The sequence below is a fragment of the Somniosus microcephalus genome, chromosome 14 (assembly GCF_052327205.1).
Source record: "Somniosus microcephalus isolate GS21.2 chromosome 14, FLI_Smic_1.0, whole genome shotgun sequence".
Taxonomy (NCBI): Eukaryota; Metazoa; Chordata; class Chondrichthyes; order Squaliformes; family Somniosidae; genus Somniosus; species Somniosus microcephalus.
In genome coordinates this window covers 86401579-86416278 of record NC_141000.1, presented here as the reverse complement: position 1 = coordinate 86416278, position 14700 = coordinate 86401579, and the positions used below count along the sequence as shown (strand labels likewise).

Sequence of the window (14700 nt, the reverse complement as noted above, 5' to 3'; positions counted from 1 at the left end):
CAAAAAGATGGGGGAGTGACCCATCTTGAGCCTCTTTCAATGGCACCTTGGAAATACCCACTGCCGGGGCAGCACATTGTACCACTGTGTCAGTATCTGTATAAAATGGAGCCCTCGGAAGGCTCATGTTCCTTACATACAAATATTATTACTGAAAACCATTGCTTTAAATTATCTAATCTTATATTTTCTTTGTTACTGATTGATCTGTGGCATTGCACACAGGGAGTGAAGATAAACTATAATCGAGCTTAAAGTGCATGGAGGCAGGAGGAATGTTGACAGGTGACCACATATACCAAATTTAATAATATATGGATTTATATTTGCTTACTTTTTTAGGTCTTATAAATACACAAATATATACACAACCACACATATATGTTCTATGCACCATTTTTTTTATCAAGAAACTGAGCAGAAGACATCCCCATATCTTTATCAGTATCTCTAACGGGTACGTGAGAGTATCAAAGGTGACTCACCTTTCCTTTATTCCCACCCTTCCCTGTGGGATAGAGACTAACCTTTGTTTAATTCCAATGGAATAGCTGAGATCAGAAATTCCCCACATCGAGAACCTCAGACAAGAAACAAATGTTATTTTCCCTGGTTCCTATGTTTATGTTACTTCAGTTTGTTTTAATAGGTTTTTTTGCAGGATGCTAGAAAGCTAGAAGTGGCGGCTTTGGAATGATCTCACTACAGGCTTTATTTCCTGTAAACGCAGAGACTATTTTACTACCTAATGTAGTGGTTCTGCAGCTGGGTTAGCGGGTCACAAATAGATGTGTATAATAGAATTATGTTTTTATTTGCAATCCATTAAATTAAATTATAGATTTATAATATGTTTTATTGTCTTCAAGATTACTTTCAATCTGTGGTTTTGATGGCATTTTTAGTGGCCGTCTATTTATGGCATCCAAACAGAAGTGATAGTGTTTTCTGATCTGTGTATATAGGATTACATAGGATATGCAGCACAGAAACAGGCCATTCGGCCCAACCAGTCCATGTCAGCGTTTATGCTCCAGTTGAGCCTCCTCCTGTCTTTCCTCATCTAACTCTATCAGCATAACCCTCTATTCCCTTCTCCCTCATATGCTTATCTAACCTCCCCTTTAATGCATCTATACTATTTGCTTCAACCACTCCCTATGGTAGCGAGTTCCACATTCTCACCACTCTCTAGGTAAAGAAGTTTCTTCTGAATTCCCTATTTGATTTCTTGGTGGCTGTCTTATATTGACAGCCTCTAGTCATGCTCTTCCCCACAAGTGGAAACATTCTCTCTGTATCTACTCTATCAAAACCTTTCATAATTTTAAAGACCTCTATTTGGTCACCCCTCAGCCTTCTCTTTTCAAGAGAAAAAGAGACCCAGCTGTTCACCCTTTCCTAATAGGTATACCCACGCATTTCTGGTATCATCCTCGTAAATCTTCTCTGCACGCTCTCCAGTGCCTCTATATCCTTTTTGTAATATGGCGACCAGAATTGTACACAGTACTCCCAAGCGTAGTCTAACCAAGATTCGATACAAGTTTAGCATAACTTCACTACTTTTCAATTCTATCCCTCTAGAAATAAACCCTAGGGCTTGGTTTGCTTTTTTTATGGCCTTGTTAACCTGTGTTGCTACTTTTAATGATTTGTGTATTTGTACTCCGAGATCCTTTGCTCCTCTAACTCTCCCGGACTTGCACCCTCCAAGTGATGTGACCTCCCTCCCTATTCTTCCTACCAAAATGTAATACCTCACATTTATCTGTCATTTGCCAATTCTATGTCCATTCTGCAAGTTTATTAATGTCTTCCTGTAATTTGTTGCAGTCCTCCTCAGTATTGACTAGCCCCCCAAATTTGGTGTCATCCGCAAAGTTAGAAATTGTGTTTTTGATTCCAAAGTCTAAATTGTTAATGGGCCAGAAATTCCAGAACGGGGCTTGCAGCGCGTGCAAGCCCCGTATTTGCACTTACCCCGCGCTCCTGCCGATCAGCTCCAGGGACGCCTGCACTTGCAGAAACTGAAAGAAGAATCCCGGGCAGCGTATGACGTCACGCCGCCAAGGAGTGCAGTCAGCGCGGAGCCAGGAGCGTGCAGTGTAAGTGAGACACGCCCCTTGAGGTCTCAGTTTCACTGGACACGCCCCCAATGTTTTTGTCAAGCTGCTTTGCTTTTTTACATGCAAAGCAGCAGTTTAAATAGGTTTTTGGAAGTTTTTTGAAGATTTTGGTAACTTTTATAAACTTTTTAAAATGTTTACATTATTTTGAGTAATCTGAAGTAGTTTTAAAGAGAATTAAAGCAATTTAAAGACTTTTAAAAGCCCTAAAATAATTTTTTTAATTCCATTTATTTATTTAGCAATGTCGTCGTCATACGTGTCTTCACACTGTTCCCTTTGGGGAACTGTATGAAGTGGTGGAAGGATTTATGGCCGTGATTAACGCTCATTCCGTGACCGTAACCATTTTTGAACCAGCCATTAGGGCGGTTAGTCCTATGGCGGGAGGGTTTTACGGGCTCCCACAAGCTATACAAGGAGGGGGGCCACCCACACCCACGGACGCAAATATCCCACTGGATGTCAACCCAGAATTTAGAGCCGGAGCTCCGACTCCACTTGCCGGGACTGTCTGGAGCGGGGTTCGAAACCCTACCCTGATCTGGCCCAGCGGCGGGGATCCTACCGCTATGACAAAGGCCCAATCCGTTTAGCAACGTGAAATGGCAGCATAGGGCTCCAGTCACGGGGAGGGAAAAGGCGCAGGAAACGTATGGGTGTCACCTTTTGTGCGGAGTGGGCCTTTTGCGTAGCAATAAGCATCCCCGCCGCTGGGCCAGAAGGAGTAGGGTTTTGAACCCCACCCCAGACAGTCCCGGCAAGTGGAGTCGGAGCTCCAACTTTAAATTCTGGGTGGACATCCAGCGGGATACTTGCGTCCGTGGGTGTTAGTGGCCCCCCCCCTCAGATGGGTTGTGGGAGCCCGTAAAGCCCTCCCGCCATAGGACTAACCACCCTAATGGCTGGTTCAAAGATGGTTACGGTCACGGAATGAGCGTTAATCACGGCCATAAATCCTTCCACCACTTCATACAGTTCCCCAAAGGGAACAGTGTGAGGATACGTCCGATGATGACCTCTTGCGCAATGCACCTCCTTGGACCCTCAGTCGCAGATGCGAGGGGGCAAGTCGTGCAATTGTTAAATTTTTTATTTTATTGACATGTAAAATGTTGGCCCAATAATTCCCTTCCAAATGCGCTAGTACGGTCGGGGTACTTACGCATCTGGCTGGATGAAATACTGGTTTTCAGCATGCACAGTGCATGTGGGGAAAACCGGCATTTCCTGTACTCTGAACGAAGGGGTTCAGAGGCAGAACGCGTGCGACTGCACAGGCAGCGCGTGAGCAGTATAATTCGCCGCTTTCATTAATGCTTTCAGTGAGGTCCAGTCATTACAACTTACACATGAAAAAAGCATGGGTACAGTTGCTGCAGAGGCTGCGGATGAAGATATTTCTTATCGTGGAGCTTTTCAAAGTATGTATGTCTGTATATATTCCTTTGCGTGTTATGTATATATTCCTTTACTTATGTGTATGAATGTATTATTTAATTATGACTTTCAGAGAAAGTAACTTATTGGAAAATCATAATTAAAAACATACATTCATACACATTAGTAAAGGAATATAAAACATACATACATATACGTAAAGGAATATATGTGGACATACATACATAACTCATTCTCACATTCCATTCACACAGCCACAATTGCTCCTTCTACCTACCGTTCTGAAAACCCTTTTAAAAAAAAATTAAACTTTTAAACTTACTTAAAATTTCTTAAAATAACTTCCCTCCCTTTCCCAAACAAAAATATTGCATTTCAAAAGCTCCACGATAAAATATATCTTCCTCCACAGCCAATGAACCACTTTACACTTGCTTTTTTTCAGTGTAACTTCTAAGGACTTAACCTCACGGATTTCATGAATGAAATCCACGAAGTTCACTGCGCAAGCGCTGCCTGTGCAGTCGCACGCGCTCGAGGTCTGGAAATGCCGGCGTTCCCCGCATGCGCTGTTCATGCTGAACGCCGGCATTTCCAACGGCCAGAAGCGTGAGTAAGCCGACCGCACTCACGCTTCTGGCCTGGAATTTCTGGCCCATTATAAATTGTGAACAGTCGTCCCAGCACTGATCCTTGTGGAACACCACTTCCCACCTTCTGCCACTGTGAATAGCTACCCTTTACCCCTACTCTACTTTCTGTCTTGAAGCCAGCTAGCTATCCATTCTGCTACTTGTCCCCTGACTGCGCATGCTCTGACCTTATTCATTAGTCTATTATGTGGTACCTTATCGAAGGCTTTTGAAAATCTAGATAAATTACATCTACTACATTACCCTTGTACTCTCTCTGTTACCTCTTCAAAAAATTCAATGAGACATTTTGATGTTGAGAGGTATATTAATCGGGTTTCCTGCAGAAAGATGCTTGCAATACTCCTTTCTTAGTTAGATGATTAGATTGGAAAAAGTATTTTCTGAGCGCAATTTTCAATTCTTTGTTTAACAGATGGGTGAGCTCCCAGTGGATGCAATGACTATATTGGAAGCTCATTTGTGGATAGGGAATCCAGCATGCTGCAGACTTTAAAAGCCTGCAGCTGGGTCTTATTGGGATGTATGCTTTGCGGAGGCGTGATTTACATTGGAACAGGCTGAAGAAACAGTACCAAGAGCTCCAAGGCGCCCAGCATTTGGTCCTGTCAAAGTTAGTGCGTCTCAGGAGGAGATAGGTATCTTTGGCACCCAAGGCCACATAGAAAAGTCATCCAAAGTATATGGGAGGAGGTGGCAACCCATGTCAGTGTGCATGATAACTCCCAAAGGATATTGATTCAAGTGCAGAGAAAGTTCAGAGATCTCAGTTGGTCTGCTAAGCTTGGTTCAGGCACCACAACATTCTCTTAAGTAGGACACCAAAGTATACATGGTCCCTCCCGCCTAGTGGCGGTGGAAGTTGCAATGACTCCTTCTGTAACCTCCCTCCATAAAGCCTGAACCGCCCTCTGAAAGGGCTTCCTGCCCTCAGTGTCCAATAGATGATCCCTTCTTGCCCTAACTTCAGCCAGCAACGCCAGCATGGGTGCATCTGTGAATCTGGGAGCACTTTCTGCTGTTGACCCCCTTCCCTTCTGAGGCTGCTGCTCCTTCATCCACTCTCGCAGTTGTACCCTGTGCTGCTAACAAAGTGATGTCCCCCTTTAACTGGCTGCAGTTTCCTCTACCACACAGCTACCACTGCTTCAATAGATGTTTTGAACAGGGCACTTTCACAGGACTTCCAACACCTGCTTGAGACTATTTGCTCTGTGACCAGTAGCTGCTCTGAACCTGAACCCTGCACCAGTGCACTGCAAGGAGTGGTCACAGATGTTGCGGCTGTCTCTGTGGATAGTGACAATGAGCCTGTATCCTTAAGGCCCCGTCCAATGAGTATACATGAAGAAGTTTCAGTGCCCAGCACCCCTTGATACTGCAAGAAAAAGGCTACCAGAAGCTGATCCCTCCTGAACAGCTGCTTCCCTGAAACAAGTGTCCACCTCAAGCCTCTAAGGCTCCAGGGGAACCTTCCCAGCCACCCACCACTAAAACATGTCTCACTCAGGGCGCATCTCATAGAAGTAGTGGACTAGGAGCAAGAGCAAGTCATTAGCTGACACAAAGGGTATACACGATTTTAAGAAATATCTGTAGATAGGATGAATGGATTTTCTGGCAACTTTGAGTGAGTGTTATTCTGTAAACACAGCTTGACCACATAGAGTCCTGAGTTAGTTTCTGTGTTTGCTTGCAACTTTTGAGATTTGGATGATGGCAGGGAAAATATAAACATCTGTTTTATGAAGGAGATTGGCAGGTCTTTGACAGGGAGTGATGTTGTGAGGGTGTAGGAGGAGGGAACAAGTGGATGTGAAGGTACTTTAATTCAATGAAAGTACTGGGCTTTAAGTTGTATCCTCCATTCAATGACTGTTGGCTATCCTTTTCCACATCCTCCCCTTCCTGTGCACCCTCCTCATGCTGTGGGGAGGTAAGCGCTTCCCCTCTGCCTTTCCTGTTCATATGGGGCTTTCTGCACACATGCATTCTGTCACTTATCCCTTGCACATGTGAGGACCCTGCCAGTCTGTAGAACAGTCTTCCGTTGTTTCCCTGATTCCATTGGGAAAGAATGGATTTCGCAGCCCTTTTATAGAGCATCAGTTACTTTCTTGATGCAATGGTGTACTACTGCTTGACTTAAGGTCGCCAGATGCTGTCTGGTACGATCTAGTTACAAAGAAAATCAAGGCAGTGGTGAAGCTGACTGTTACAGACAATGCTGTTCTCCTGGTGGAAGTGGGTTGTAGGTCCACAGATAGCAGTTGACAAATCTCCCCAATAGCCTCTTTGGGGAAGCTTTACTTTCTGAAGCAGTGAAGTACCTTGTACAGAGAAATCTAAGTAAGACCGTCTTGGTCTGAAACCCCAAGTGAGTTGGTATCTGTGTGCAGGGAGTGGACCCCTTCTGTGATGTCTCACTCTAAGTGCCTCCCATTGAGCCTCTTCCATTTCCTCATCCTGCCTACTCTTCCTAACGTAGGAATAGAGGGATTCCCATTGGGAAATCCATGTCCTCAGTGCAAAAGTGAACATACTGCACCACTGACTAAACAGCACAGTAAAGGTCCTGACAGAGCACCAAACAAGTAAAATTGATATGAAGGCAAAGTAGAAACAACCTTCAACTGTAGAAATCAAAATGGCCTTTTCAGTGCACCTCGGTATGTGTACGCAACTGGCAGTAAATCAAAAGAAAATTCATCCCTGATTCATTAATTTTTTGCATTTTCTCCAACCAGCAAAACATTTTCTGGTAGAAATATTTTTTAAACAGCTAGGAACTCGTGATCAGCGTGTTAAAATAACATTCCTGAACAACAACCACACCACCATGTCAGATCTGCAACTAACAATGTAAGTGTTTAATTCGACTTTTTCTTTAAATGCACACGTTTACTTGCATGCTTGCAGGAAAGCTACAGAACCTTGGTTTGATCTGTCAACTCTCCTTGTAAAGGATTTTCAATCTACTTGAGACTGTTGGATGTTAGCCAAGCAGTTCCACATAGTACATCAGTTCAAAAGCAATCGTTTAGGACAAAAGCACTACCAATATGTAAGCTTGCAATGAATACTAATCTAATTTTCAACATTTCTGTTATAATGGGCCGTATATTCCGATCCCTACGGGTGTGTATGTGCTGTGTACACACCCGTACGGACATCGGAAATGCCAGTTTCAGGTATGCCAAGGGCATGCGCTGAAAAACGGCATTTCCGATCTGTCAAGAATGCTCGACAGATCGGACGCCTGCCCTAGAGATAGTTCCGCTTTCTGGAGAACCTCCGCCCACAGAAAACTCTTAGAAATCTTACGCCTGGTAAAAGCAGGCGTAAGGCCTGCTTTTACCAGCATAAGAGTTGAAAAAAAGTTTGAACTTTTTTTCCCACTCATTTATCATTTAAAAATACTTTTTTTTTTTACGTTTATTTTTAGCCCTGTAAAAAACTTTAATTTTTTTCAAAACTATTTTAAACAAAAATTTAATTTTAAGTTATTGTAATTCCAACTCATTTTAAAAATGTGATTTAAAAAAAAAAAAATTAACGTTGCTTTACAGTGTTTTTGGGGCGATCTCCGGTCATATATTTGACAGGTCTATCTGTCAAGTGTATGAACGGAGGTTCCCTTCTCCTATTGGCTCCCCATGGCCCACGTGGTCCCAGGGATGCTTGCGAACCGCATACACCTCTGGGACACATGGGCCCTGCGCATTTCGAGTTGGAGAGGCCCAGGAACGGAAGTGTCCGGACCTTGGGAGCCCTCAGGTAAGTCTGTAGATTTTTTCCAGATCGGAGGCCTCCGCACGCAGGAAGCCTCTGATCGGAAAATACGGGCCAATATGATAGTTATTGTAGTCCTTTAGTAGTCGTCATGTTGGAAGTGTAACATACACAATAATGTGGCCAAAAGTGTATGACAAGGTTGTAATACAATGAAATGGTTCAGATGAAGTGACAAACCAAGGTGAGGCTCATCTTCGAGAACCAAGATTGTAGGGGGTATTTTAACTCTCTCCGCCCAATGGAAACTGGCAGAACGGGAGAAAGAATCTAAGCCATACACTTACCGCTCAGTTACCGCCCTGTGGCCATTTTAACTGTTTACTTGGGCAGTTAAGGCACCCGCCTGACTCGGGTAAATCAGGGTCCTATATCAGGGGACATAGGACCCCAAAGCTATTTTAACATGGAATAACTTCATTGGAAGTGCAGTGTAAACCCCATTTATGCATGGAAACAGGGTTTCCACCACACTTCTATCCAGGTTACAGTGACGGAGCAGAAGCTGCTCCGAGGAAATTCCTAGCAATGGCATATCCAGGGTTTCAGCCAAGCTTCTGCCAAAGTTACAACGGCCAATCAGGAAAACACCTGAGGAAATGTTGTGCATTTCTGTTTATCTTCTCACGCCCAACATGGATAACTATGAAGGAAGACTGGAAAAATAATTAGAGTTGAAACATTCTTTTTTTACATTATTAAACCTCTCAATTTATGTTTTCCTTATAGACCTAATAAGCAATCAAGTGAAAAAACAATGAAAAAAGTAATATCACATGATGCCAGCTTTGGGAACATGGATGCCATCACTATTAAACTGTTGTCCAGTTGGCATAGGAAAAGTTATGTGATTCATATTGAGAAGTTACGCATTAGGGAGCTCCCTTTGAATGACAGGTAAATAGTTTCCCCTGTTGCTACGTAAGGCAGCATCATAATGTGACTGTTTCCCTCAAGTTTCTTTTTCTCACCTCATTTCCTAAATGAGTTGACTTATCCTCGGGCATGATTCCACATGCACCAGCAGCTCTCAACCAAGCGGCCATACTTGATGTGTGAAAATTCAGTCCGTTTGACTGAGATGGGTATTATTTTGAAAGCCCAATCCTCTCTTCCTCTCACATCCATAACTGCATATCTTCCCGCAGCAGTCTTTGGATAGTAATCAAGAATGGGATTTTTCCTCTCCCTAGCCTAAGGACATAAAGTTCAGCAAACTCAGCACAGACCAATAATCTAATCGTATTGGTCTTTATAGCAGAGTATTACACCACACAGTGAATTTACCCACAGAACTATCAGGGAGCTCATAATGCTGTTCTGTGTGGGCTAACACAGTTGTTGCAAAGGGAGAATTTTATGGAACCATATATTGAGAGCTTGCAGGTGCAGTCCCCATGATTTTCTAACAGATGGGGCTCCCTGCCAAAAGCATCCATTTGAAAAATTGGCCCTTTACAATACTTCTGTAGGTGGTGAATGAGATCAGTCGTATTTGACCCCGAGATGAGCTTCCGACCACATATCCATTCCTTCAGCAAAACCACCTACTTCCACCTCCGCCTGCCCCTGCCTCAGCTCAACTGCTACTGAAACCCTCATCCATGCCTTTGTTACCTCTAGACTTGACTATTCCAACGCACTCCTGGCCGGCCTCCCATCTTCCACCCTACATAAACTTGAGCTCATCCAAAACTCTGCTGCCCGTATCTTAGCTCTCACCAAGTCCCATTCATCCATCACCCCTGTGCTCGCTGACCTACATTGGCTCCCGATCCAGCAACGACTCGATTTTATAATTCTCATCCTTGTTTTCAAATCCCTCCATTGGCCTCGCCCCTCCCCATCTCTGTAACCTCCTCCAGCCCTACAACCCTCCAAGATCTCTGAGGTCCTCCGATTCTGGCCTCTTGCACATCCCCAATTTTAATCGCTCCACCACTGGTGGCCGTGCCTTCAGTTGCCTAGACCCCAAGCTCTGGAATTCCCTTCTTAAACCTCTTTACCTCTCTCTCCTCCTTTCAGCTTCCCTCATTAACCAAGCTTTTGGTCATCTATCCTAATGGGCCGTAATTTGCGGCCCCTACAGGTAGGTACGAGGTGCGCACGCGCCCATAAAGGCCACGCAAGTTCCGGGTTTTCACACATGAAGCGCATGCACAAAAACCCAGAACTTGCAATCTGTCAAGAATCTCCTTGACAGATCCAATGCATCCCCGGGGAAAAGGGTATCGATGGGCAGAGAGTTGGGCTATTTGCCCAGGAATGAGGCCTGCTTTTAGCAGCGTAAGATTAAAAAAAAAAAAAAAAAAAATTTATCAATCAAATTCAGGTGCACATTAAAAAAACCTGTGCAATAAGGTAGTTATTTTTAACCCATTTAAAACATGTAAAAACATTTTTTAATTAAATTTGTTTTAAATATTTAATTAAATGCCATTTTTTAATTTTAAATATGTAATTTTTTTTATTTATTTGATGTGTAGATGTATTTTTTGGGGTATTCCCATTCATGCTTATGAGGATTCCGTACATATGGGGATTCCCTTCTTTTATTGGTTGGTCCAGCCCATGTGATCCCGGGATGCTTGCGAACCGCCTGCGCCCCGGGATATGTGGGCCTCTACCCGTGGGTACCCGGAGAGGCCCAGGACCTCGAATCCCCATACCTCCCAGTGGGCGGGCATTTTATTTGCGGATCGGAGGCATTTCCCCGCGGGAAGCATCCGACCGCAAATTCAGGGCCTATATCTCCTTATGTGGTTTGGTGCCAAATTTTGTTTGATAATGTTCCTGTGAAGTGCCTTTGGACATTTTACCACATTACAGGTGCTATATAAATGCAAGTTGCTGTTGTTGCTGGCAATAGTAATCTGATTAGATATCCAGCAATAAGTAGTAAGAAAACATCTCATAGGTGCACCAATCCCGCGTGCCATGAATGTGGGGAACTACACACTTGTATTTATGTAAATCATTCCCAATCTCAACCATGTTGAGAGGGAAGTTGGTGGGTAGAGTTACGTAGAACCTACATCACAGAAGCAAATGGCACGCAGGAAGAAAAAGTTTTAATGGGAGTTAAAGTTTTAATGGGAGTTAAAGAAATCAATGTACTGTGCATTAAAAAAGCAACTTTTATGTCATGTTATGGTAATACCGTGAACAGCTATGGCACTGTTGCCCACTCTAACTATCATTTTCTTTCCTTTTTAGTGAGAGGCCACCCCGCTGTATCTATAATATAGTCATAGATAAAAGCTTATTTTTTCAGCAGTTTGGTAACTGTCTGTAGGAGCAGAATGTTTGTACATCTGTTGCTTCAAGAATAAAGCTGCCAGACAAGATTTTAAAGAAAGCTTCCAGACAAGACTTTAGTTACCAAAAGAAGAAGACAGTAGGTTTAAATACTTCCAATGTTCCTTCCTAGGGATAAAAACATAATCCAACATATTTTACTGTGAAAGTTTGTCGGGTAGATTATGAACAAGGGAGAATCCTGAATTATCTTCAGTTGTATTGAATGTCAAAGTTTGTTAGAATTTGTTATAACATGATGTAATAATATAGACCATACTTCAGGCAAGTTTCAGCTAGCAGATTCAGGTGGGCATGTAGTGGTCATACTATTAGAATAGGTCTGACAAGAGGACATACATGTATACAGTTGTACTGTAGCTACCACCATTGTGCAGGTTTTAAAATCAAACCACCCATCCATCCTCCACACAATCATGAGGATTGGGCACTCCAACCAATTTATCTTTCCAAGGATATCACTTCCTGATTGACTTCTGTGGGGCCACAAAGTGACATCTTTGGAGGAGTTGATTGGCTTCAATGTTTGAAAAATATAAACTGGGCATCTTTTTACCAGATCCATCCCTTCCCCGGTCAGCCTGGCCAAGAATGGCAAAAGTTGGCATTTTAGATGAATCTTGAGTATAATTGTCAGTCAAGATCGTGAGTTGACTTGTTTGCTCAGAATAAACTCAAATTTGGTCCTTAGCTTTATTTTATCTTTAACTTTACCATGTCTATTTCCACCAGAGTTTGATGTTTGCATTGATTAGCATTTGTTAGCATAATATAAAGTGTCATGTTATGGCTGTAGATTTGAATAATTGTTACTAACTTCTGAAATAAAAAGAAAAATCTGTAAATGCTGAAAATTTGAAATAAAAACAGAAAATGTTGGAAATGCACAGCTGGTCCATCAACATCTGAAAAGAGAACAAATTAAGATTTTGAGTGGAACCCTTCATCAGAACTGAAAAAAGCAAGTGGTCCCTTTATAGGTCTGAACAAAAGAAAGATGGGAGGTAAGAACAGCAAAAAGGCCTCGGGTATCTCAATTTCCTCCAAAACCCTCTATGGCCTTCAGGACTGAACACAGACTTTAGCAGCTTCATACCTTCACAGAAATTCTTGTGTGTGCTCCATCGTGGCGTGAGTTTTGTGGTGCACGTGCCCCAATTCTCTGAAGCAACAGTAGAAATATTACAGCAGCAAGTGCACCAGAGTAGGGAATTCCGCTTTCCTGCAGACAGTCATCAGATGGCAAGAAGAGGGGCTTAGGTTGCCTGGCTGGAGGTTGCCATGCATATTAATATCAACCGCACTATTCAGAAGACCTGGCTTCAGCACTGTACAATGTTTGATGATGTCCCAAAATGTAGCAAAGCCCACCAGAACTTACATCAATGCTATGTATTAAGTATGTGTGGCATGTATAGCTTTTTCCCCACTCATACATTCTTACAGCACTTGGATACTTCCCATGATTGGCCATTATAAAGCAAGGTGCACTTCACAGCAGCTCTGTTTGCCATGAAGTGCTCCTTCCAGGGCTGAAATGGTTCTACCGCACAGGGGAATTTTACGCAGCAAACCTTGCACCAGCAAGCACAGTGAGGGATCCTCAGGATATTTAGCAAGGTCTCCTCATTAGCATATTGGTGCTGCACTCACAGCACACTTTGCACAGGGTGGGTCTAGAGATCGGCACGGGGTGGGTGGGGGGGGTAAAGATCTCCAACGCAGAGCCTTAAAATTTCACGCGTAACACCTTAACGTTGTAGTTGAGCTGCCTGTTGGGCAGGAAAAGAGTGTTTGGGAAAATGGCATTGTAGCAAATGTTAGAAAATGACGGAAGTCAGACAATTCCAGGATTGCTGACTTTAGTGAGCGAGCACATGTTGAGGGTATTGCAGGCAATGAGGCATGCTGGGGAAGTAGTTGTTGCGCCCGAGCTCTCTCCCCCCCCACCTTCTTGCACCATTCGTTTTCACCTACAGAAATCTGCATTCTTCACCTTGTGGGTGAAGATTCAGTGTAACTGACCTTTGCCCACAGTTCCACTCCCTAACATCCCAGTTACACATGTTGTGTCTGTGTGTTGATAGAGACACTGAAGACAGGAGTTGGTTTCATAGGTGTTTACTAAACAAAGTCTGGAGGGGAACTAACTGATACAACACAATATACAGGCTTATATAGCCCGAGTGGCCATTACCGGCATTACAGTACACATGGGGCTCTTAAAGGCACATACACTACAACACATGTTTAAGAGGCATTACAGAGATTAAAATTGGGGCCTAGGTTTCTACCATTTTCTTGTTTGTCTCCCCATTCACATTTCACTTTCCCTCCTTCTTTCTAACATCTTTTCACAGCCCGATCGCAATGGCAATAAATCATACCAGCACGGTGGCATAGTGGTTAGCACTGTTGCCTCACAGCGCCAGGGACCCGGGTTCAAATCCGGCCTCGGGTGACTGTGTGGAGTTTGCACATTCTCCCCGTGTTTGTGTGGGTTTCCTCTGGGTGCTCCGGTTTCCTCCCACAGTCCAAAGATGTGCGGGTTAGGTTGATTGGCCATGATAAAAAAAAAATTTAAATTGGCCCTTAGTGTTAGGGCTGATTAAATACGTGGGGTTACGGGGTTACGGGGATAGGGCTTGGGTGGGATGGCTGTCGGTGTAGGGACCGGGTGCTAGGGTTTGGATGATCAGCCATGATCTCGTTGAATGGCGGAGCAGGCTCGAAGGGCCGAATGGCCTACTCCTGCTCCTATCTTCTATGTTTCTATGTTTCTATATGTATTTTTCACCTCTTTCTAACCTTCTAAAAAATCTACTGAAACTATTAACCTCTTTTTCACTCTTGTATTCAGCATATTTAACTTCTGACCTGCTGTTTTCTCCTCACACCTTAGATCAGTCCTATCTCAGTTCTGATGAAGGGAATGTTAACTATCTTTTCAGATGCCATAAGATTTGAGTATGCATTACTTTTAGTTCGAACTAATCTCTGATTGTGTGTCCCTTAGTTTAATATCACTGGCAAGTTGCGATGTTGTTGCTATATTTGGAATCTGCAGTATTGCGGCTTTACTTTCAGTTAAATAAATTATAACTCTTCAATTGTGTAAAAGCTCCATACTGGGTTCCACTAATTTTATTTTTTCTGATATTTAAAATGGAAGGAATATTTGAATGTAAAATAAAGAGCTAATTCCACAATCTCATATTCCCAACATGGAATAGCTCTTGCAGGGAGTGTAAGACACAGAATCGGCTTTATAATGTTGTAGCCCAACCTTTGACCCATGTTCCCTTCAAGCAAGGCTTCCCTGCTGAGAGCGCTGAATTATATTTTTACCAAAATGATACACAGTTATCCCTTCAAGTACCAGTAGGTGGCACATGAGTAATAGTTGT

At 43.2% G+C, this 14700-nt stretch overlaps 1 protein-coding gene across 2 annotated transcripts in view; it reads left to right on the top strand.

Annotated features, from left to right (window-relative positions):
- The window catches only part of pla1a (phospholipase A1 member A), a 52431-nt gene extending 38014 nt beyond the window's left edge, over positions 1–14417 (top strand). For both annotated transcript variants that reach the window (XM_086006863.1, XM_086006864.1), the window contains 3 exons: positions 6931–7045; positions 8705–8872; positions 11192–14417. In XM_086006863.1, the coding sequence (XP_085862989.1) occupies positions 6931–7045; positions 8705–8872; positions 11192–11270 (362 nt within the window). In that variant the 3' untranslated portion in view covers positions 11271–14417. The remainder of the gene's footprint in view (positions 1–6930; positions 7046–8704; positions 8873–11191) is intronic.
- Positions 14418–14700: the final 283 nt, after the last annotated feature.